The sequence below is a fragment of the Phyllostomus hastatus genome, unplaced genomic scaffold (genome assembly GCF_019186645.2).
Source record: "Phyllostomus hastatus isolate PE091 unplaced genomic scaffold, TTU_PhHast_1.1 phas_scaffold_21, whole genome shotgun sequence".
Lineage (NCBI taxonomy): Eukaryota > Metazoa > Chordata > Mammalia > Chiroptera > Phyllostomidae > Phyllostomus > Phyllostomus hastatus.
The window spans coordinates 42,614,975-42,639,280 of NW_025334017.1; the positions used below are offsets into that span (position 1 = coordinate 42,614,975).

The following is a 24,306-nucleotide window of genomic DNA, read 5'->3' on the forward strand; positions in this document are numbered from 1 at the left end:
GGGCCGCCACCAGCCTGGAAGACAGAGCAGAGAGCCCCACGGTCCGGTCGGGAACGGTGTGTTCCCCGAAGCACAGGTCTGCTTGGGAGCTGGCATCCACCAGCGAGACCTGCGTCACTGGGCTGGGGCTCGGGGACCAGGCTGCAGCCCCTGGGGAGAAGATCGCCACACGCACTAGGCAGGCTGGGAAAGGCCCGCATGATGAGAACGAGGACTTGGGCACCGACCAGAAGGGAGTGGGGGGAGGTGGCTGGGGCCGGGATAGCCTCGTCCCAGCTACCAGATGGCCGGTCAGAAGACAGGGAAGAGAGGAGTAACCCAAGGGGGCCCTGAAGCTTATTTCATTCAACTCTTCTAGAGTTTCTTAAAACTGTCTGGGCTCGGGGCAGCCGGGGTCCTGAGAACTTGGCGTCTGGAGGGATATAGATGGAGCTTTAAGGTGTTTACCAAGACTGCACCTGGAAGAGCACCTGTCAGGAACGACAGGTGGGATTCTTACATTTGGTAAATCACTGGACCAGACGACCCCCACCCCACTGCCCCACCTGCCATCCCGAGATTGCAACAGGCCCTTGCAACCCCCACCCCCGCCTGGGCCATCACTAGACGTCCGAGGACTGCTTGGACACGATGACACTTCAGTTCCCAGTACCGAGGCAGCGCCAAGCTCCGAAATCTGAACGGGGCCGAGATGTCTCCCAGAGCAGCCTCCCCAGAGCACTCCTCCTGAGATCGGCAGCTCCACAGGCGCGCGTCTGTTCTCGGGGGTGATGTGCCGGCCGTGGGGAGGCGGGAGCCCCGAGAACTGGCGCCGAGTCTGTCGAGGAGCAGGGATGGGACGGTCCCCACCGTCAATGCAGCTTTGTGGCCTCGGAGGAAAGACAGGCACGCCCTGCCTCAGGAATGCAGCCTCCGGAGCACTGAAGACAGCCCCTCTTTGCCATGATGAAACCCCAATTGCTCTGGGTGTGGTGGTGGAGGCGGGGGGTGAGTTTTAAAGCATACTCTGCTACCACTGAGGAGCCTTGGAAATGTGAAGAGCGCACCGGCCAAGCCATTAAAGGCCCAGACAGCTCGGGACAGACACGAGAACAAGGAGCCAATGAGCTCGGGGCAGAGCATCGCAAACAAATAAACATGCGGTGGAGGTATTTCCACAGCCAGTAAATACTGTCTTTCAGGGGGTTCCGAAGGAGACCAGACAGCCTCCCCCCACCACCCCCATCCCCCCTGATAAAAGAGTGACCCTGTGTATCTCGGGAGCCAGCAGCCAGACGCAGAAGCCAGATTTACCAGCCACCCCTTAATTTATAGGTCGTAAACGATGGAGCCCATGATCTATTGGCCCTCAATGCAGGGCGGGTGGGGCGGGCAGGTTTATGCTGGCCAAGGGCACACACAGGAGCCACTGATAGAAGCAATGGCCTTGGGTGGAAAAAGGCCGGGCTCCCACGAAATGCTAAGTAAAGATGTTTGGAACAGATGATTCCATTACAAAGAAAAGGTTGCAAACGCCTCACGGGGAGCAGCTCACTCTCCGCCTCGGGCTGAGGTCACGTGAGCCGGGAGGAAGCCAACGCTGGGATGCTTCCGCGGGAGAGAGCCTGCGACAGCGGGCCCTGACCTTGGTCTCCAGTGACCTTCCCACTGCACAGCCTTTCAGGGCGTCCTCTTGCCCCAGCTTTTGCCCCATCCACACCTGCCCTCGGGTGAAGGTCGGTTCCAGCCCTTCACAGGGGCTGCAGGAGGAAAGTGACGTGAACACCTCGACCTCGTCTGTCCCGTGACCACTGTGACACCTCACCGTCACCAAACAACACCCACCATACCTCTGCTCTGATTCCTGGAGTTGACCTCAGTCTAAATCACGCTGTCTCCATGGGACAGCAAACCAGGCTGGGGGGCTGACATCCCACCAACTGCAACCCCACTGCTAAGAGGGTGCCTCACTCATGGTTCCAACAAGCATCCCATGAGTGATTATTGTGGTTTCAGAACCACGTGCTGAGCGCACTTTTGTTAGCCAGACCCGGTGCACTGAGGCCAGCCCAGGGTCAGGGTTAGATAAGCCCCACCCAAATCAGAATGACTAAGGGTGGGAGGGATACTTCCCCAAAGCAAAACTGAGGAGTCGCCACCCCAAGATAAGGAAGCACTGCCAATCAGTAAGACAGATGATGCATAGATAGATGATAAATGGATAGAGATAGATAGATAGATAGATAATCTGTCCATCATGACTCTGAATTAAATTCCTGAATTCCAGTCTCACTCGACTCCCTGTAAGTGAATTTCTGTTGGAGACACCTCTGATCCTCCCTTTCCCCCATTCACAAGCCTTTGGGGACTCCCCACTGGGGCCTTCGGCATCAGGGAACGACAATTTGCAAGCACAGTGAGACACTGCAGAGCCCTCCTGGAGTGAGAGGGAGGGACTTGGCAAGAGGTAAAGCTGTCACAGCAACGATCATTGCAGGGATGAGGGCGGAGGGAGGGAGTCGTGCTTTTATTTTCTCTCCCGCAGTCCAGTGGGACCCCTCGGGCTGGGGAGGCTTGTAAACCAGTCCCTTGGGTAGGAAAGCATGCGTGAGGGATGGCTTTCGCAGCCAGCGTCCAGGAATGCAGGTGTGAGCAGTTGTGGGTTCCCTGCGTGGCTGTCAGAATCCTCACCCACCTGTCAGAGTCTGTTCTCCCTCCTCCCTCCCCAGGAGAGCACGTGAGTTTTCCTCTCTTCCTCGTGATCACAAGCACCCCTGAAGGTAACACGGTGAGAACTGGGAATATACCAATTCTATGTATGTCTATATCCCCGTGTCTAGCAGAGTATCGTACCCTTACTAAACATTGATTGATTGAATGGGGAGGAGCCCAACATTATTTTTTGCACGTCGATAGCACCTACTCCAGAGCCTCGTGCACGGCATGTGCCCAGTAGGAGTTTCCTGGGTTAATTTACTTCAGAACGTACCACAAAGGATTCTGATCAGATGTTCTTGTTTTGGGCTAGGATGAATTTTGGGAAGCAGCTGGATTTGAATTATCTATGTGCCAACACCCCCAAAACGTACAGCTCCTGACCATACAACTGTAGAATGTTCCCAGATGTGAGGGACTTCCTTGGACACAAGCCATGTTCTATGATCGATGTCATTCTGTTGCGATCACGGGCTGCTGAAGCGCGGGTCAAGGGCGTGGGGAACACAAACGCTATCCTTTCCTGGCTGTGAGTTCTGTCAGTGTGGGTGGTCTCTGAGGAGAACTGGGAGCCTTGTGTGTGCAACCCTCCCTCCACGCCCCCCTCCCGCTGCCAAGTCGGCCCCTCCCAGGGTCTTCCCACCTGGATGCCCACCCTCCCTCTGCAGCGCCAGGTGCCCTCCAGGGCTGGGCAGCCAGCAGTTTCTCTGCTGCTAAGGAAACCCCGTGGATGTTAATGGTACTGAGCAGCTCTGCTCCGACACTCCCAGACACTCCCAGCACGAACTGAGCGGAGCTCTGGTTGCTAGGCAACCGTTGCAAAAGCAGAAGAATTTCCAAAACAAAAAGGGACCCAGCAGACACTGGAAGCAAGTACAATTGCTCCCTGCGTCTGCGATTGGGTGGAGTGCACCTTTACCTCCGTGAGGTGATCTAATTCTTGGTTACTCTAGAAAATAGCCTTTCAAATGTTTAAGGAAGCGGAAGGTATTTTTTGCTCTCTCCAGAGTCCCAGTGAAGGAACAAGGAGGAATGTTTCAATGCTGGGATTCCTGACAAGTAGTGGGCACTCAATCCACATTGTTGTGTGTGACAGTGAGCGAATGAATGAACAAGCGAATGAACACACGGATATGTGGGCAAAACGATTGCTTTGCATCCTGAGGGAACTGGGAAGATGTATGAACACAAAGATGCAGCCCTGGCGGGTGTGGCTCAGTTGGTTGGAGTGTCATCCCACACACCAAAAGGTTGTGGGTTCAATTCCCAGTCATGGCACATACGTAGAGTGTAGGTTCAATCCCCACTGGGGGCGCATACGGGAGGTACCTGATGGCTGTTTCTCTCTCTCTCTCTCTCTCTCTCTCTCTCTCTCTCTCTTCTCCTCCCTCCCTCTCTCTTTCTCTCAATAAAAAATAAAAGGAAAAGGAAATACAGAGGTAGGTTCCTGCCAGCCTCCGGTCAATGGAATGGAAAACAAAACGAAGACATGCATTTACAGAGTGCTTCCAGCATCAGTCCTCAGGCTCTCTCCAGAGCTCCTCCTCTCAGGAGCTTCTGGTCTTGGTGACTGACTTCTAGCAAATACAAATGGGCAAAACTCCCTGCGTGTCTAGGTCATAGAAGACACGGAACTTTCCCTTCCCTCGCCCTCTGTCTAGGTCTCTCTCTCTCCTCAGTCACCCTGGGGCAAGCCACCTGCCCTGTCACGGGGACAGTCGGGATAAGGAGCCCGGGCCTCCTGCCAACAGCCATGGGAAAGAACCAACCACAGAGGACAGGTCCTCCGGCGGCAGGGCAGCCTGGAGTCCACTGGGGCCTCTGCCCCGCTCGGACGGCCTTCACGTCGGGGAGCCCCCAGGCTGCACGACCCAGGAGAGGCCACTCCCAAATTCCTAACCCCCAGCAACAGGGAAACACAAATCAAATGTCTGCTGTCCTAAGCCATGGTTTGGGTGGATTGTTATATAATAGACAACGATCGTCTCTCACCTCTTTTGAGAAGACAGAGTTTTACAGTGCTCACTCCGCATCCCCAAAACCTAGTGTCCTGTGCACTCGGTGGGAAAATGGGCTTCAGTTCACGGCAGTCTGTCCCGTCTTTCATGCACACCGAGAAACAGCAGCTTCACTCGACAATAAAAGAGAGATTTTTAACAAAGAACCACTAGACAGCAACTATTTAAAATTATTTAAAAGGGAGATACTAGAAATTATCTCCAAAAAACTGCTGCTGGAATTTGCACACTTGGTTTCTCTCGCTGAGACGGAGGGAAGGAACACAGGCCCTGATGCGCCCAGGGTACCGACCATCCACACAGGGCCCGGCCTCAGAAGTCCCAGCAGAGGGGGACGAGCTCTCAGATCCCACTCGAGGCTTGTCCTGATGTCCTCCTGCAGCCAGGTCACACGTCAGACGAGGACTTCACCCAGACTGAGCTGGGAGACAGCCTCCTGCCTCTGCGCCCAGCACACCTGGGGGCAGGTGGGGAGCACTCACTCCCACTCTCTGCCAGTCTGGAGAAAGCACCGGCACTCCCAAACCCAGGGTCCCCGCTGCCTTCCTCCCCGTCCTGTCCTGTGAGACCCTCAGTCCTGGGGAAGCTGCAGGCTCCCCAGGAATGAGAGCAGGTGAACAGTGACAGCGAATCCCCGTCTTGTTCCCCCTGTGACAACCAGGGCCAGGCGGATGCAAAGCCAGCCCCAGAACTGAGGGTAACTGGACACGATGCAAAGACCCAGGCTAAATGCCTCCCTCAAAAAAACGAAAACCCTACGAGTGTTTTCTCCACTACAGGCTGTGAAGCATGCAAGAAAACCAGTATGTAGCCTCAGCGTCCTAGTGATGAGAGTGAGATGGGCCATTTTTAAATATGCCCAATTGCCTAAGAATATCTAAATATTGAAAACACTGATTTCAGTGTCCTAGAGAAGGAATTCCCCACCCTCACCCTGCTTTTGAAGCTTCCTGTGGGCACCATAGCAGGTACTCGGCCGCTTCTAAAGCTGAGGGTCACTGTTGCCTCAGTCCAGTTCATTCAAGCATGGCTTACCGAGTATCAGCTGTGCAGAGTGGTCTGTCAAACTGCACACCCAGACCCCTGCAGCTGCCTCTGTCTCCCTCCTCGAACACCAGCTCCCTTTCTGCCAAGACAGAGAATCCCAACATTCGCACCGCCCTGCTTTCCCCTGCATTGACCAAGGCCCCGAAATTTTGGCGCATTTCAATGGCTTGACTGAATTTATTTAGAAACAATATACCTTGCTTACTGAAAGACATTCAAATGCTTCCTCTGCTTTTGCCTTTGCTCAGCATGAGACAATCAGGTTTATCACAGAATCCATAACAATCCCAGCAGAAGAGGTTCACATTTCACCAACTTACAACTTTTCTGAAACATTGGAAATGGCTCTAAGTTCCCCATAATTCAGGTCTTATTTCCCAGGGCTCTTTTAGGGGGTCATTTTTAATGCAATCAAGGTAGTGTTGAAAAGGAAGGTTCTAGAGGGTATTAAAAGAAGCCAGTGTCAACCCCCTCCGCCATGACCCCATATTCAAAGTTAATGCATCAGGAAGAAAGCTAATGTCGGGGGAGGAGGGGGAGACACGAGGGAGGGGAGGCCAGAGAACAGAGATGGGAGACAGGAGACTGACTTCAATGACCAAGTCCCAAAGCAAGTGAAGCACCAGGTCTGGCAGCACCCCCAAGCTTCCTGCTGTGTGACAATGCTGCCACCTTCTGGCAGTAGCTGGAGATGCATGGGAAAGTACCGCCAATCACTGTCATTTATGCATGAACCACAAAGATGAGATCCTATGGATTGATACCTACCAATAATGTGTGTGTGTGTGTGTGTGTGTGTGTGTGTGTGTGTGTGTGTGTGTAAAATCTCCACAAGGTATTTCTGGAATCTAGTGAAAACTAGAATTAAATAATATATCCACTATCCAAGCTCCCACCTTTTAAAAAAGACCCCTGAGTGCCTGGACAATTAGAGAAACCCCTTCAATGCCCTCCCTACATTATGCATGCCCCCCCCCAAACCCATCCCTCACCCAGCAGCCAGAGCCCCCTGCCACCTGTGATGACATGGGGAAACCTTGAAGGGCGATGCTCAGTGAAAGGAGTCACACAGACAAAGACCAAGCTGGACAGCATTTATGTGTGGAGCCTGAAACTCCCCGCACAACCACACATGCAGAGAATGGCCTGGCAGCATCTGCAGCAGAAGACAGCACCAGGGCCAATGGCAGCCTCCATGGGCTGACCCAGTGCACTGGCCCTGGGCCTGCCCACCAGGGGGCTCAGGCCTCGGCCAGCCGCTGCAGCACACACAGGGCCCCATACAGGGCAGACAGGGGCTGCTTGGCTTCCAGGTCCCAGGTTGACCTGGGGCTCTGCAGCTCCATCTCCAGGCCACACTCTTCCAGCAGGCCATAGGTTATGGCCAAAACCTCCCCCTGCAGGGGGGCGAGGAGCTCGGGCTTGAGGGTGAAGGGAGTGCTCTCCGAGCATTCAAAGTTGGGCTCCAGGATGCTCCTCACCTTAAAGAAACAGGATCAGCTGTTACAGGTCAGCCTTGAGGTCAGGAAGGGGGAAACTTCAGTCCCAGGAGCCAGGGGTCATGCAGGACAACTACAAGGGCAGGAGCTCTGGAGTCACGTCCTGGCCCTGTCTTGTGATCGGTGTGACCAAGGACATGTTATTGCAACTCCTTGAGCCCCGGTTCCTCAGCTGCTGCATAGTGACACTAACATCTGCCCTGCAGAATGGTGGTGTTTGGGATAGCATATGTGAGTGCTTCTGTGTGCCATGTGTGTATGGGTATGCATGTGTCATGCATGCATATGTCCCTGTATAACATACATGGGGACAGAGAGCATGCAATGTGCAAATGGTAACCATGTGTGTAAAGCAGGGTGTAAGCCAGACACCCTGAGCTCCCCAGCCCTGTATCCTATACAGCTCTTTGAGAACTGGTGGGGGCTCTGCAGGGGTTGTCATGAAAACAGAGACCTTGCCCAGGCAGTCTCATGACCACAGGGCCTGCTCCCGGAGGGAGATGCACCCCAGGTTTCCTGGTGGCCACACTGGGACTTCGTCTCCTTCCCAGCAGAAACCCGATTCTTCTCTCTCTCCTCAGAATCATTCTTATCTCCGGTTCCCTCACCCTCTTCCCAGGACACTGGCCCCTGGGGATTTCTCACCAGATCCCGCTGCTGGGAGAGGATCTTCTTCTCCATGGATTGGGCCAGCAGACCGTGTTGGATATCATTCAGCGCTGGGGACAGGGGACATTTGGGGAAAGACAGTCAGATATTCCTTTTCCCCTAGTGAGGCGAACTCTAAGGCAGAGGAATAAGACTCCTTAGCCTTGGAGGTCAAGGTCCCTGCCCTGGGAAGGCCTCCTTCGGCTCTTGGGATGGTCTCCAGGGTGCTCCCTGACATGGGCCAGAGGGCGGATTCTGTGGCTGCAGCTTGGGACCATCCACCCTCAGTGATACATGGGATGAACCTGGACTGCTCTTTCTAGCTCTTTCTGTGTCATGTGGCAAGTTTCTCACACTAGGCCCTGCTGACCTTGGAGAGAAATGTGAGGTGAGGATGAAAAATCATAACATTTCAAGGGTTTTGAAGAAATGGCAGCTCTTCTGGGGTCTCTGGGAGACCAACCTTGTGACCCCCACCCACAATGTCCTTCCAAATCACTCTTACCCATGATGGCTTCAAGCAGGTAAAGGATGAGGTGCTGTGAGCCATTATATGCATAGCTCGAGTCCTTTTGCAGTTCATTTAGGATGGTGCCACCAGGGCCATCCAAATGACCCAAGGGTTCCTGTTCAAGCTATAGGAGACAGGAATTATTAATGAGTGTGACAGTACCATGTAATTTTGCCTGCAAATGCTGTGTTTATAAGTGAGCAACCAAGGAGCAGGGTAGTGGCTCCATATAGCCCCTGGGGACACTGGGCACCATCACTCAGTGGGGGCTGCACTCCCCGGCCCTGCTCACTGGGGACAGAGCCATGGTCCCCAGTCTCAGACATCCCCTCAGCCCCCTGAGATGACCCCATTCTTGTTTCCCCATATATCTCAGCAGTCAGATCTCTGAAACATCCCCCATTTACAAGTCTGATCAGCTTCAGTAGCAGTGGGACCCCTCACCGTGTCCATGAGGTCCTGGAGGGCCTTTCGGTCCCCCAGCATGGCCAGGATGTTGGAGAACACAGCGTCCTTGAAGTCCTTTGAGAACTGGTCCACTGTGCTTACTTCCAGGGAAACCTCCTCATGTAGGCAATTAAAATCTGTCCTCCGACAAGAAAACAAGACAAGCCTTAGATGAGAACAGTCCTTTCCCATCACCATAAGCAAAATTCTTCTCCCCTTTAAGCAGCTGGCCCCCAGCATCTCTGAGGGTGGCATGTGTGAGCTCCGTGATGGAGCTGCCATAACAGGCCAGAGGGATGGAAAATCTCAGCTGAAATGAGGGGGCGGGGGGGGGGGGGCGGTAAATGCAGGGAGGGGAGAAGAGGGTTCTGGAAAGGGGTCAGGGGAAGAGGAAGAAACTGAGCAGGTGCTCATTTCTGGGGCACGTCTGACATAATGAGGATTCTGGATTACACTCCACAGAAGAGGATGCTGGATGTCCCAGCATCGGACTCCAAAATGAGGCTATCATGACAACCACATGAATCTATGGATATAAAGTGCTCGGTACTGCATGCAATTCTGCTGTACCTCTAGGTCTATAAAGAATTAACCAAGGAGTGGATGTCAGGGACACCTGAGGCTGCCTCCATGTGGGCTTCTGGGAGTGAGAAGTCACTAGAATGAAAGCGTCAGGGAGGCAGGATTCCTGTTTGGTTCACTGCCCAAGCCCCAGGGCTCAGAATAACAACACCCAAGAAGTCCTCCATAAAAGTTTCCTGCAGGAAACAAAAGAAAAAAAAGGAAAGGAGAGAGGCATAGAGATAGAGATAGCGATAGGGATAGCAAGAGAGCGAGAGCAAGAGAGAGAGAGAGAGAGAGAGGAAGAAAGAGAGAGAGAGAATAGTAGGACTGACCAAAATGTAACTATAGAAGGAAAGCTCAGTTTTCTGAGTTGCTTGGACACCACTGATTTGGCTTCTGAGCTTTGCAGTTTCCTACCCAGCAGGCCTTGTATTCCCTCTTAGTAAACACTCACCTAGCAAGGGAGGCTCCTGAATTCTTTCTAGAAAGAGAAAAGCAAGTGGTCATCTCCCTTCCTCATCCCCCAAATGTGCTTTAGAGACACTTCTGAGGATTCTTCCCTCTACTGCCCCCTCCCTCTTGCTTACCCTCTCCCTGCCCCATCCCTCGGCCCTCCCCACCCTCCCTGACCCTCCCCACCCCACAGAAACCACAGCCAGGCTCCAGGGCCATGGTGGAAAAGGCAGGGACTCATGGTCCTGCTCCCCAGAGGAGTACAAATAGGACCCTCCCCAACCCCAGCAAACACACACTCATGTATTTGTTCAATGAAACATACTGTGTTGCCTAGAAGAGAAATTAAATTCCCCATCCAGGAGTTAGTTCCTGCCAACTCTCCCTTTCTCTACTTTCTACCACCTACTCCCCAACACCCTTTTCTATCCTCCCTGCCCTCTCCCCAGACAGGTTGCCCAGGTGAAGAAGGCAAAGGCAATCGCGTGGGGTTTCAGATGGGAAAAATGGGGTCTCGTGGAGGGACCACATTATATTTTCCTGTACCTGAAGCCTTGCTCCTATTTGAGTGGGGTTTGCAAAGGGCTTTTTCTGGAAAGAGAAAAAGAAGTGATCACTCACAATAGCTGAGTCCCCTCTCCCATCACACACACACACACACACACACGCACACACACTCCTACTTCGATCCCAAAGCAGATAGGTGGCTGTCCCTGTGACCTGGGAGGGGCCTGTGTCTAAGTCACAGCAGCAGGGACCAGGACATAGGAGAGGAGCCTGGCTGGGGAAGGTTTGCCTGTTGGCGTGTCGAGGCTGAGCCCCAGCAGGGTTTTTATAGGGTCCAAAGGGGGTCACGGGCTCAGCGGGGCCTGAGGTCTAAGCAGAGAACCTGCTCAACTCACCTACTGGAAAGGTGTCCTCTTCAGCATCTGCGACGTGAAGAATCTCTGGGTGGGAAGAAGCCAGGTCAGCACAGCCGGGGTTCCCTGCTGGAGCCTCTCACATCCCCACCCCTGCGGCCCCCACACCTCGTCCCCCAGGACAGGTGTGACAGCTTTTCTCACGGTCGGGGCCCCTTGCACCAGAATCACCTGGGATGCTTATGGAAACTCAGGGGCCCTGCCCTTTCAATATCTTCAGAATCCATCTCTCTAAAGAGGAAGCTACAACCTGCCTTGTCAATAAGCACCTGGGTGGGTGGTGGGTGTCAGCTCCGGTCTCCCATTCCACTGGGAACAGAAACCGACTTCCTTCCTGCTGCCCTTCATCTTACTCTCCCGAAGGGCCCCTCTCACAAGTCTACATCCCCAGTCAGGCCTGCTTCCTGGCTGATTTCACAGAGAAACGTTCAAAGTTCTGAAACCTGCCCAACAATCAGGTTGATGTGCCTGACAGGGAGCAGGAGCCCATGAAGGAAGAAGGAGCAGAAACAGCCCCGTTAAAGGACACCCCGTAGATCACGGTGGGGCGGCCTCCAGGGAGAGAGGAGCTCCAAGGAGGGGTGATGGAGGGTGTGCTCCCTGGTGACAGCGTGGAGTGAGTTCACCGGAGGGCAGGCTGCAGCGGGTGGAGGGGTGGATGCCAGGGAGGGAGGGGGCAGAGTGTAGAAGATTCTTTAGGGACGTTGGCTGTGAGGACACACTTGGGTGAGGAGGTTTCTGAGATGGCAGGGACCCATCTTGCCGCCAGGTCACGGGAAGGTCCAGGCGAGTGGAGAGAGGGGAGATACATTTGGGTCGCCACTCTCTCAGACATTGATCTCTACCAGCCCTGGAGAGAAGGTCTCACTTTCATTCAGAGGTAAGATGGGTGACAGAGGCATTGTGATTTTCTCCAAAGCTATACAGCAAGCGCCATGGAAAATTATTGAACAGTGCTGCACATTATTTTCCTCTCTGATTTGCTATGAGGATGAAATCAATACACAGAATTCCAATGGTTACTACCCTCGGCCATTCCTTGGAAAGGTTTCCGCTTAGGCCTGAGACTTAGAAAAAGGGCAAGGGCCAACCGCCCCCTAGTGGGCAGGGCAGGGCTTGCAGACACTACTGTGAAATCAGCCTTTGAGTCCAACCCCATTTATGTCACACTTGTCAGCACTCACACAGCATGGATTTGAAGACTGAGCTGAGCCACTGACCACAAAGATTGGAGAGTTTTTCCTCATTCTGTCTATGGCCACTGACAGGAGGTCCATGACAGACGGACTCTCCCTTAGCCAGATGTTACATTGAAGCTCCTACAGGGAACAGCATGTGTGTGTGTGCATGCGTGAGAGAGAGAGAGAGAGAGAGAGAGATGGAACGTGTTTGTTATGTGTGGTGAGGGCACCCCTTGACCTCTGAGGAGCTGGACCCCAGCTGTATCAGGCTGACCTCTATCTGGGACTCAGCATTAGGGCGGGGAGGGGCCAAGGACACTGAGCTGGGTGTGTTTGTAGCGCCCACATTCCATCCTTGTTTGCAGTTACTTGTTCATGAAAGTTTTTCTCCTGGACATTACATGCTCAGGGCACTACGTCCACAGATTTGTTCCTGATTGGGCCACTCTCTCTGGGCTTCCCCGTGGGGGCAGAGGTAACCTGGGAGGGCTCTGTGGCTCCCCCAGGTGAGCTGCTGAGAGTGGTGGGACCTTCAGTGGAGTTGGTTGGGGTTAGAATCACGCTCTGCCCAGTGCCAAACACACCCTGGCGCTGGGCACCCCATTACACCACCCCCCCCACGTAGGATACTGTCTCTCTACATGCGCACAGCAACATTTCAGTGGGGCCCTGCTTGCAGGTGCTGTGCGTGGCGAGAATGTGTGTGCCCTGGACAGCTAAGGGATGCTGCTGCTCTCTCTGAACAGGTGGGGAAGCAACGGTTGCCTGACGATGGTTTGTCCCTCCTCATTTCTGTCCCCAGGAGAAGCAGACTCCCACTCCCCTCCTGCCTCCCTCAGCCCCTGCTTACCCCAGCTGTTCCCCTTGAACACCAGCTGCTTCCTCTTATAGGCCATCACCGAGCCCTTTGGCACAGTATGCTTCCTCTCGCTCACCTGGTGAGCCCCGCCCCCTCCTCCAACCTGGGGGCAGAAACCAGGCATAATAACATCATCACACATGCATGTGGCCTTAAAAGTCAAACACATCTAGACAGCTCATGAGAAAAGGAATCAGCAGCCCCCTGCTCTTACCTTCTCTACTCCTGATTTCTCGTTCCTGCCCATTTTTCCTTGCTTCTCCCTATATTTACCTTCAGGTCTCTCAATTTCATGTTCATATTGCAATGGTTTGATTTGTTTCATATTCAAGTATATCTAATCACTTTCTCTTTTTCATGATGAGGGTTCTGTTTTCTACTCCTTATAAGAGCTGAAGCAATTGATAAAAGGGAAACACCCCCTCCAGTGTCTTGTGGGCTTCCATGCAGGGCAAGGGAAATATCCAACCCTCCCTCCCTCTAACCGTCCTGTCACATCTAAAGGGGAGAAAGTGCTGAAAAGTTCTTGTGAGTTCCCAGCCCGGGGCCAGGCTCACTAAAACAAAACTGGGACCTCTTCAGGGGACTATAAAATACTTCCCTCCTAACATATCCTATCACAGTATCAGTAAGGCTGATTAACCAGAGTTCCTTTCATCATGCATATCGTGTCCAACTTTCAACAAGAAAATTACAAGGCATATTCAAAGGCAACAAACAACTCTTTGAAGAGACAGAGCAGGCTGAGAATCAGACTCGGTTATAGCATGGATCTTGGAATTATGAGACAGGGAATTTTAAACCTCTGGGATTAATTTGCTAAAAGATCCAATGGGAAATATAGACAAAATGCAAGTGCAGATGAGTAATGTAAGCAGAGAGATGGAATCCTAAGGAAAAAAATAAATAAATGCTAAGAGATCAAAAATACCGTAATAGTAATAAATGTCTTTGATTGTCTAATTAGTAGACTGGAAACAAGTAACAGGAAAATTTCTACACTTGAAGATGCATTGATAGAAACCTCAAAACTATAAAGTAAAGGGAAAAGTGATTGAAAAAAATGGAGCATAATACCCAAGAACTGTGAGATAACTACAAAATTTGTAATATATGTGTACTGGAATATAAGGAGAGCAAAGAGAGAAAGGAACAGAAAAAACATTAGAAGCGATAATAACTGAGGATTTCCCCCAGATTAATACCATAGATCCCATCAATTCAGAGAACTCCAACCAAGATAAATAAAAATAAAAATAAATTTTAAAATCTTATACCTATAAATTCAAACTGCAGAAAATCACTGATAAAGAAAACATATTAGGGACTTCTGGCAAGATGGAGGCACAGATGGATGCACCGTACCTCCACGCACAACCAAGATGAGAACAACAACAATTTAGAGGCAGAATAACACCCAGAACTGATAGAGAATTTATCTGAATGGAAGTCGGACAGCCAAGAAGTTGAAGTAGACCCATTCATCCAGACTGGTAGGAGGGGCGGAGATGAGCAGCTGGGCACGGGTTGCAGCGCGGGTTGCGGCGCAGAAAGCAGAGAGCAGTGGGCGCATGAGGCAACCGGGAGCGCGTAGGGCATCCAGGGTGTGCAGGATCACAGCGGGTGGGCCGTGAGTACTCAAGCAGCAGCTGGCATACCCAGTGAGGCGGCGATTGTGGACCAGGGCAGAGCGCACAACCAGGATCCCAGGGAAGGGACTGAGGTCCGAGGAGAGCGGAGCCATGCCATTATTCCCCCCCGCCCCCGCCCCCGCCCCCGCCCCCGCCCCCACATACAACGTCACAATATAGCGACTGGGGTGCCCAGCCCAGGTGAACACCTAAGGCTCCGCCCCTCACTGTAACAGGAGCGACCAGACCAAAAAAAAAAAAGAGAGAGAGAGAGAGAGAGAGAGATGTGTCTCAAACAGAAAAACAGATCAATGCCCCAGGGTTCATCCTTTTGAGTGACCAAGAGATAGCCAGTCTATCAGATGCACAGTTCAAAACACTGGTGATCAGGAATCTCACAGAATTGGTTGATTTTGGGTGCAAATTACATGAAAAAAATGCAGGTTACCATAAAAGAGATCAAGGAAAATGCACGGAGAACCAATAGTGTTGGGAAGGAAACTGGGACTCAAAAAAATAGAGTGGAACAGAAGGAAGAAAAAAAAGAACCAAACAGGAAAGAATGAAGAAATAAGAATTCAAAAAATCGAGGAGAAGCTTAGGAACCTCCAGGATATCTTTAAACATTCCACCATCCGAATTATAGGGGTACCAGAGGGGGAATAGGAAAAGCAACAGATTGAACACGTATTTGAACAAATAATAAAGGAGAACTTCCCCATTCTGGCAAAGGAAATAGATGTCCAGGAAATCCAGGAAGCTCAGAGAGCCCCAAAGAAGTTGGACCCAAGAAGAAACACACCAAGGCACATCATAATTACATTAGCCAAGGTTAAAATGAAGGACAGAATCCTAGAAGCAGAAAAAGATAAGGCAACAGTAACCTACAAAGGAGTTCCCATCAAACTGTTAGCTGATTTCTCAAGAGACTTTACAGACAAGAAGGGGCTGGAAAGAAATATTCCAAGTCATGAAAGACAAGGACCTATATCCCAGAATACTTTATCCAGCAAAGCTTTCATTTAGAATGGAAGGGCAGATAAAGTGCTTCTCAGATAAGGTCAAGTTAAAGGAGTTCATCATCACCAAGCCCTTATTTTATGAAATGTTAAAGGGACTTATCTAAGAAAAGGAGATAAAGAAAAAACATGTATAGTAAAAGGACAGCAAACTCACAATTATTAACAACCACACTTAAAACAAAGAAACTAAGCAAACGCTAGAACAGAAACAGAATCACAGAAATGGAGGTTACATGGAGGGTTAGCAACAGGGGAGTGGGAGGAAGAGAGAGGGGGAAAAGGTACAGAGAATAAGTAGCATAGATTGTAGGTTGAAAATAGAAAGGGGGAGGGTAAGAATAGTATGGGAAATGTAGAAGCTAAAGAACTTATAAGTATTACACATGGACATGACTAAAGGGGAGGATATGGGTGGGAGAGGGTGTACAGGGTGGAGGGGAGTAAAGGGGGGAAAATGGGACAAATGTAATAGCATAATCAATAAAATATATTAAAAAAAGAAAACATATTAAAAGTCAAAAGATATTGAAAGAAGTCAGATACTTCTTGTCTACTGTTGTTTCCACTATTTTTTTATGAATCTGTACCTTGTTCGATGGGACATGACAATAACTTATTTGATGATACAAGTAAGATTCCATATCGTTCTATAAAAGCAACATGGATTTTAGCTCTATCAGAAAAAAAAACTTAATTGAATTTTGTAAACTTTTTTATTATTATGTAGCTCTTCCATTTAATTTATTGTGGTAAAAAAAAAGTAATATCTTCCCATTTTTAAGTGGACAGTACAGTATGGTGTTTTCATGTTTATTTGTCTTGGGTATTTTCTGACCTCCCTTGTATCTTCTTTGATGCACTGGGGGTTTGAGAGTGTGTATTTTCATGTCCATATGTTTGTGAATTTGCTCTGTTTCCTTCTGTTACTAATCTCTAGTTTCACTCCATTGTGGCCAGAAAGGATACCTGGTATATCGTCAGTCAAGACTGATGGGGAGGCCTCACACGTGAGCGATGCTGCAGAATGTTCCGTGTGTACTCGAGTAGAGTGTGCGTGATACTCTGCTGTGTGTTCTTATGTGTCTGTTACAGAATATACCTCAATTGGTCTGCATGGTGCTCTGCAGGTCCTCCGTTTCCTTGTGGATCTTTTGTCTGATCGACCAAAACAAAGTGGCTGCAGCCACGAACCAGGAGTGATGTGCGAACTGTTTAACGACATCACAGCCCATGGCCAACCTTTAGAGCTGCGCTGGCTCTGAACAGGTGTGACCGTGGCGCTGGACACCAATAAGCAGCTGCCCTCTGTGAAATGGCTCAGGGTTTTCCCCTGTTCTCAGAAAGCCAAGTTTACCAACCCAAGCAGATGGAAACCCAAAGCTGAATGTCAGTATATCCTTTAAACTGGAGTAAGGTTTTACTTGGTCCAAACATTCCTCCTCCAGGACAAAATCATCAGCTTTGGGGAAATTAGTTCACAATTAGGTGTTTTTCCCTGAGTTTCTAAATCTTCTAAGTGAGGACCAACTACACATAAAATATATAATGTGTAAAAGCACATTATAACACACACAAACTACTTAATAAATGAATTTTTATATAATTAAAAGTATTATTGTTGGCTATTGTGAGTGAGTTATGTGAATTCTACGTGCTTGAAGGTATTTAAGTCTCACTCCGCCTATCAATTCTTCTCAGGATGTCATGGCATTTAATATTAGCATAAAACTTGACGTGTATATAGTACGGCAACCATCCCTTTAGATGTACTGTAATCCACTGCTTACCCAAAACAAATACATAATTATGTAATACCACATAATTAAACCTATATCCTATGTTATTGATAGGTGACCCCATCTCATACCGTGACAAAAGGCTTCACTAAGACAGAGAGAGCTCCCGAAACATTCACGCTGCTGTGATCCTCCATCACACAACTGTCACACAGCTCTACGACGTCAGTCACCACATAGACATTGTTCTCTCTTCTCCGGCATTCCTTGAGAAATGATGGCTCTGGGTCCATCACTTTCCTGGGGTGGGGGGGTGAGGCAGGGGAGAGGGTCAGTTGGAAAGAGATGCCTTCCTGGGTTACCCTGGGTTACCGCCCTCCTCAGGACCTGGAAGGGGTGCAGAGACTTTCGACTTTGACAGGTGTTCCCTCCCTGGGAAGAAAGATATTGACATACGGGTTAAGTTACCAAGAAAAGAAAAACATCTTCTTTGCTATGCAGGGTAGAAGGAACCTCATTTCCTGATGGGGGTGTTGGAAGGAGGTATCCATGCCATTTTGTGAAAGGCATCTGCATTTTCCACAACTATTGTGCCCCGTTAGGGGATAATTTGCACATGTCCAGCGTACCAGGGCCTCTCACCTGAGGGGCTGGAAGTAGACAGGTGCACATGGCTGACCAGAGCCCTACTGTCAAAGCTGGGAACCCACAGTCACCATCGTCCAGAAGCACACAATCAGGGTGGGAGGGGGAGCAAACTGATAAATATGATGAAGCACAGAAGATTCTGGGTGATTAATCATGACCAGCACGTGGGGGTGTTTATAGATTAACTGTCCTTGGTCAGTGGCTGGTAGGACGGACTTGAAGACATAGGTGTGGGCAGGGGACAGACAGGTTTGAAGTCCTGAACACAGATTCCATCTCCATTGCAGCTCCGAGACTCAGCTCTGGTTCTTCTTAAGGCCCCACCAGGGTAGGGCCCCTGGATGACAGCCAAGAGCAACTCGAGGGACCCTTAAATTGCTTCTCAGTGGAGGAGGTCATGAGCCCCCAGTGTGGATTTTCCCATGGCCCTGTGGGGGGAATTCAGGCCCCTTTTGGGGGTATGCAAACCCCTCACTGTGTCTCTCAGAGATATGTCATCTGACATTTACTTACCTCCAAACCTATTTTTGTCACCTTCATCCTCATTGGCTAAGCCCCCACCTCACTGACTTCCTGCTGCTCCTGAAAATACAAGCTCTGTCCTGTCCTGTCCTGCGGCTTCAAACCCTCATCTGGACCACTTTCCTCCTGCTCTTTGCTTCTTTCCTTCTTCAGGTCTGAGTTCAGCTGTTAGTTCCACAGAGAGACCTATACAGACTCCCTTCCACCAGTCCTTCTTTCACAAAATGCCATGGCCCTCAGAAGTCCCATCACAACCTGTAACTACCTCTAGGTGAAAGACATTACATGCCCCACATACACGTATTAAAAGCATCTAATTGCTTTCCTTTTCATATTTCAAATTTTGACATCAGGCTTATTTCTTATTCTTGGTGCTAGGTAATAAAATGTACCCTTAAAATTTGAGCCTCTTTAACTGCTGAGAGAAATTTCTGCAACAAATTTTCTTTTCTTTTCTTGAAGCCAAAGAAACTCAAATACTCTTTTACACCATAAACTGTCTTTGTGAATGTGAGTTCTAATAAGAGTGTTATGGCTGCGGCACAGTGCTTGCACAGGGCCGCCACCTGGACCACCTAGCTGGCCAAGGGCAGATTAAGAGACTGTCAGCCAAGGTGGAGGCATACATAAACCCACTTCACCTCCACACACAACTCTAGCAAAAATTACAACTAAACCACAAAACAAACATCACCCAGATATGTTAGATAATCCACTGTATGGAAGTCCAACAAGCAAGGATTTAAAGAAGCCACATTCACCCAGACAGATGCCTTTTCTACAATAGGCCACGCTACTAGGACAGGGAGTCAAAGCAGCTCTACCTAATACACAGAAACAAACACAGGGAGGTTGTCAAATTGAGGAGACAAAGAAATATGGCCCAGGTGAAAGAACAGAACAAAACTCCAGGAAAAGAATGAAATAAAGAAAAATCCACAGGGAACCAACAGTGGAGAGGATGAGGTTGAGATTCAAATCAACAGTCTGAAACATAAGAAAAAAAAGCATTCAGTCAGAATAGCAAGAAGAAAAATGAATTAAAAAAAAACACAAGAATAAAATAAGGAGCCTCTTGGACATCTCCTAATATACCAACATCCAAATCACAGAGGTGCCAGAAGGAGAAAAGAGCAAGACATTGAACACTTATTTGAAAAAAAAAATGAAAGAAAACTTTCCTAATTTGGTGAAGGAAATAGACATACAAGTTCAGGAAGCACACAGAGTCCCAGACAGTTGGACCCAAGGAGGAGCACACCAAGACACATCATAATTAAAATGTCAAAGGTTAAAGATAAAGACAGAATCTTAAAAGCAACAAGAGAAAAGCAGAGAGTAACCTACAAAGCAGTTCCCATAAGACTGTCAGCTAATTTCTCAAAAGAAACTTTGTAGGCAAGAAAGGACTGGCAAGAAGTACTCAAAGCGATGAAAAGCAAGGACCTACAACCCAGGTTACTCTGTCCAGAAAACTATCATTTAGAATGGAAGGGCAGATAAAGTGCTTTTCAGACAAGGGAAAACCAAAGGGTTTCATCATCACCAAGCCATTATTACATGAAATGTTAAAAGGAACTATATAAGAAAAAGAAGATCAAAATTATGAACATTAAAATGGCAACAAATGCACAACTATTAACAACTGAATCTAAAAAAAAAAACTAAGCAAACAAGGAGAACAGGAACAGAATCACAGATATGGACATCATACGGAGGGTTATCAGCTGGGAGGAAAAGGGAGAGAACAAGGGGAAAGGTGCAGTGATTATGAAGTACAAATCGGCAGGTACAGAATAGACAGGGGGAGGTTAAGAACAGTGTAGGAAATGGAGAAGCCAAAGAACTCACACGCGTGACCCATGGACATGAACTAAGAGGGGGATTGCTGCAGGGAATGGGGATAGTGGGCAGAGAGGGGCAAAGGAGGAAAAATTAGGACAACTGTAGTAGCAAATTCAATAAAATATATTCAATTTTTTTTTAATTTGAAAGAGTCTTACAAGACACCAGAAATACAGAAATTGTGTCATGGCCTATCAATGTAATTTTTGTTCTCTATGTAGCCTGTGATGTTTAACCACTTGCGTATGTTAGTAATTTTTCACATCGATAGAAGTACAATTTAAATTGAAATCTCTCTTTCTAAGAGGCATAAATCCTTAAGGTTCTTATTAAGCCTTACAGGATTATTGAAGGTGGGTCTTCCACCTGCCCACCGCCCCCATCTGTGACCACGTTAAATCACACCCTAGGACACTGAGGCATATGGACTCTGTTGAAACTAAGCATTTCAGAGCCTTTGTCTTGCTTAAATTAAAACTTTGATAATTTATTTTTTTAATTGCTTGTTTTCTTACTGCATGTCCCTGCCGCACTAAATACATTTCATTTTAGGACAGGATTTTTATCTGTCTTGTCATTAGTCTATTCTCACCACAAAATAGCATCAAGATAGACAATTGCAGGTTTAATAAATACGTATCAGAGAACTGACACCCGTTAGACAAATGGATGAATGTACGCACACCCAAGAAGACCAGCAGAGCCTGGGATGTCAGTTTCTTCATTCTGAGCCTCGGGGACAAAATCTATTGACACCTCTGGAGGAGGGCACCTTTTGGGGACTATTGACCAATCCCTTCCCCTCCCATGGCCTCACCACTTCTGAAGGTCTGTCCAGGTTTTGTATGGGGTTCTAACAATCTTATAATCAATGGAGGATCCTTGGCAGCTAGAGGTGTCCTCTGAGATGCTCGCTTTTGCCCCAGCATTCACACTCACACCTGCATCCTGTTTCCACAACTCATTGTAGCCACAGAGGTGTCGAGTTTCCACAGCAGCGTCTGCAAACAGACAAGGAGGCCTGAGGGTTAGCCAGCAGTTCACTCGGGAACAGCTGAGAAACAGAATGGAAATGGAATGACTGAGTCCTAGCTTGCCCCAACTCGCCTACCCAATTAAGTCTCTCAACCAGGAAGACCTCACTTATCAATAATGAACAATTGAATTTAAATTACTCCTGAGGACAAACGTTTGAATGCACTCAGGGGCTGGATAACAGGAATGATGTCCTAACCCGAAGGAATGATGGCATCCCTTGCACCTGGCGCCAGGAGACCCACAGCATCATCTTTCCCAGCAGAGTGTCAGCCGCAGGAGGCAACTCACAACACAGAACATGTTTGGGATTTGGACCAAGACAGACTGGGTTTGAGTCCCAGGTCTACCAGTTCCCAGCTCTGTAACCTGGAACAGATTTATTTCCTAAGCTTTCATTTACTGCTGTGTAAAATGGGGATCATGTTCCTGACTCAAGAGGCTGCTCTCAATATTAAATGAACCTGGGTCATAATTAGAAAGTTCTGAGACACTCTCCTTTCCTTGCTTCTTGCTCATAGGTGAGGCCAATCCTGTGTGGGTGTCTCAGCAGGACTTGCATGTTGCACCCTGTACTCTGCACCCTTGTTTCACAGTCCTCCCCTTCTAGGCCCCTGGCGGACAATACCTGGGACCACAACACTTGGTTCGAGGATGTCCTTGAGGGTGATGTCAACTGGAACATCAGATACTGTCCAAAACAGGGGGCGAGCCTTCTTCCTCCGTATTAGAGAAAACCGACGTATTGTGTCGGCATTCGTGACGCCTGTGACAGGCCTGAGTTCTTTGTCTCCAATCTCTTTGACCAGTTTCTTGACGGTGCTCTCAAACACGGAGGGCATGTTGCTAGGAGCAGACAGAAGGGAAGCAGAAGGATCAGGTGGGTCTCACAGATGAATTAAATGAGTCTCCATGTGTCATGCAGAGGGAGAGGACAGTGACTGACTATCTCATAGGCCTTTGCCATATTTACACAGAGACGTAGCATGTGTATGCAAGGGGACCCATGCAGCCCGAACAGGCCATGGGTCTTCCCTGGACAAGTCTCCAGCAGGACGATCTTCAGTGACCAGAGATGAGACACCGAGCCAGGAGTCCCTGCCAGGTCAGGGACCAACCAGCCCTTCCTTAGTGTACTGTAAGTGACAAAGGGGAGGTAAATTTCCTTCTGAAATTAAATGCACCCACTTTGCTAGGCCACTACAGTCCAGAACAAGCCAGCCAGATTGTGTGATTGTTAGTCACCCCCCAAGGACTGATTTATACAATGTGTGAATTTCTTATGTTTGGTGCTGCTAAGCCCATGCTTTTTAAGATGTCATAGCATCTTGCTGTGACTGAAATAAGCAAGAGTAGCCTTCATGAAGATGGGCGTGAGATAGTTGAATAAATAACCATAAGCCTGCATTGCTGTGCCAAGTGGACCATGATTCAGCACATTATGAACTGCCTCATTTCTCCTAAGCGTCAGGAGCCTGGTGGAGATAGTCATCCCAACCCAGATGGCACTCCCATTCCACTTTTAAACACTTTCAGGGTCAGGCAGATGGCAGAACTGGACTTTTCAACCTTCCATCCTCCACAGAAACACCGGTTCTGAAAACCACCAATGGCCAAGGGCACCTCTGCAGGAGCCCGGAGTCCAGCGGGAGGTCCTGGCACCCCCTCGGAGCACATCCCGGAGGGATGCACTGAAGAGGGGAGCAGAGCCGCGTCCTTCCCCCCCCCCCACCCCTCCTCTCAGGCAGCACAGTGCAGGCCAAGTCTAACCCCTTGGCCCACGAAGTCTCCCATGGGGAAAGTGAGAGCCCAGTGAGCACCTGGCTCCCCCAGCTGTGCAGGGCACCTCAAAGAGGCCTGCACCTCCTCCGTCCCACCCAAACACGGAGGCAGGTTGGCATGGCTGAAGATGCTGAGGACAGGTAGATGTCTATCAATAGATGAGCAGATAAAGAAACGTGGTATGTGTGTACACCGTCATACATGATTCATATGTGTCATGAGAATATGACTCAGCCATGAAAGAATAAAATTTGTCACTTGTGATAATGTTCATGGACCCAGAGGTAATTGTGCTCAGTGAAATAAGGCAGACAGAGAAAGGGAAATACCATATGCATTCACTTATGTGCCATCTAAAAAAAGAAGAAGAAATAAAACAAAACAGAAAGAGACACACAGATACGGAGAATGGGCTGACAGTTGCCAACCAGGAGGGGATGAGGGTGGGTGAAAACAGTCACAGATACATCCCTTAGTCTTGCATGTTGTTGCCCAGAATTCTTCTTTACTAGGGAGAACTTCAGGAAGAGTGCCCACTTTGGGGGCGGGGAGGTGTCCAAGTGAAACAAACCCCAAACTCCTCTATCACGTCACAAACCTATCCTGAACACATCCGTCTCTGACCTCAGTATCTTCCCTTCTTCCTCACCCCCTGGTTCCCAGTCAGGACTTACCAGATTGTGAATTGCTTTGTCTTGTAGACAAAGGTTCCAATGAGTAGAGCTCCTCCCAGTCTGCAGACCACCTGATTCAGACAAAATCCAGAAAACAGAGAAATGCTGCACTCCTCGGCACATCTCCTTTGCACCAGCAGGACCCTGACTTAATCTCCAGTACAGTGTCCTGGGAAGTAAGCACATGAGGGTCTCCCCCAGAAGACCAGGTCTGGAGCTGAGCTCTGGATCATGCAACCTTACCTCTCAGGTCCTCAGCCAAAGTGTCTGCACTGGAGTCAGGCAGCACTTCTGTCTGCCAGGAGGTCCCACAGCAGAGTGAGAGAGGTATCAGGAAGCAAAGGTGCCTGGTCCTGATCCAAACAGAACAAGTCTGATCTGTGGATTCCCTCACAAATGAGTGATTGCAGGAACAACTGGTTAGGCTTCTTTTAAAGCTGGGCCCCCTAGGGGTCAAGTGTTTCCTCACCTCTCCTGGTATCTCAGAGGCTGTAATCTCTCCTGTTATCTCAGTGTTTGTTCTCCCTCCTGTTATCTCTGCTTTACCCACTGTGCCTTATGGCCAGGGAA

At 49.3% G+C, this 24,306-nt stretch overlaps 1 protein-coding gene across 1 annotated transcript; it reads right to left on the minus strand.

Annotated features, from left to right (window-relative positions):
• Positions 1–6,958: 6,958 nt before the first annotated feature.
• On the minus strand, positions 6,959–23,838 carry LOC123833287 (gasdermin-C-like). Its single transcript, XM_045861411.1, has 12 exons — positions 23,737–23,838; positions 21,909–22,126; positions 21,063–21,246; positions 17,362–17,530; positions 12,833–12,944; positions 10,784–10,828; positions 10,428–10,472; positions 9,883–9,909; positions 8,862–9,001; positions 8,412–8,541; positions 7,904–7,977; positions 6,959–7,240 (listed from the first exon to the last, which is right to left on the minus strand). The coding sequence occupies exons 2-12, from the start codon at positions 22,120–22,122 to the stop codon at positions 7,001–7,003; spliced, it is 1,380 nt and encodes a 459-aa protein (XP_045717367.1). The 5' UTR covers positions 22,123–22,126; positions 23,737–23,838; the 3' UTR covers positions 6,959–7,000.
• Between the last annotated feature and the right edge of the window lie 468 nt (positions 23,839–24,306).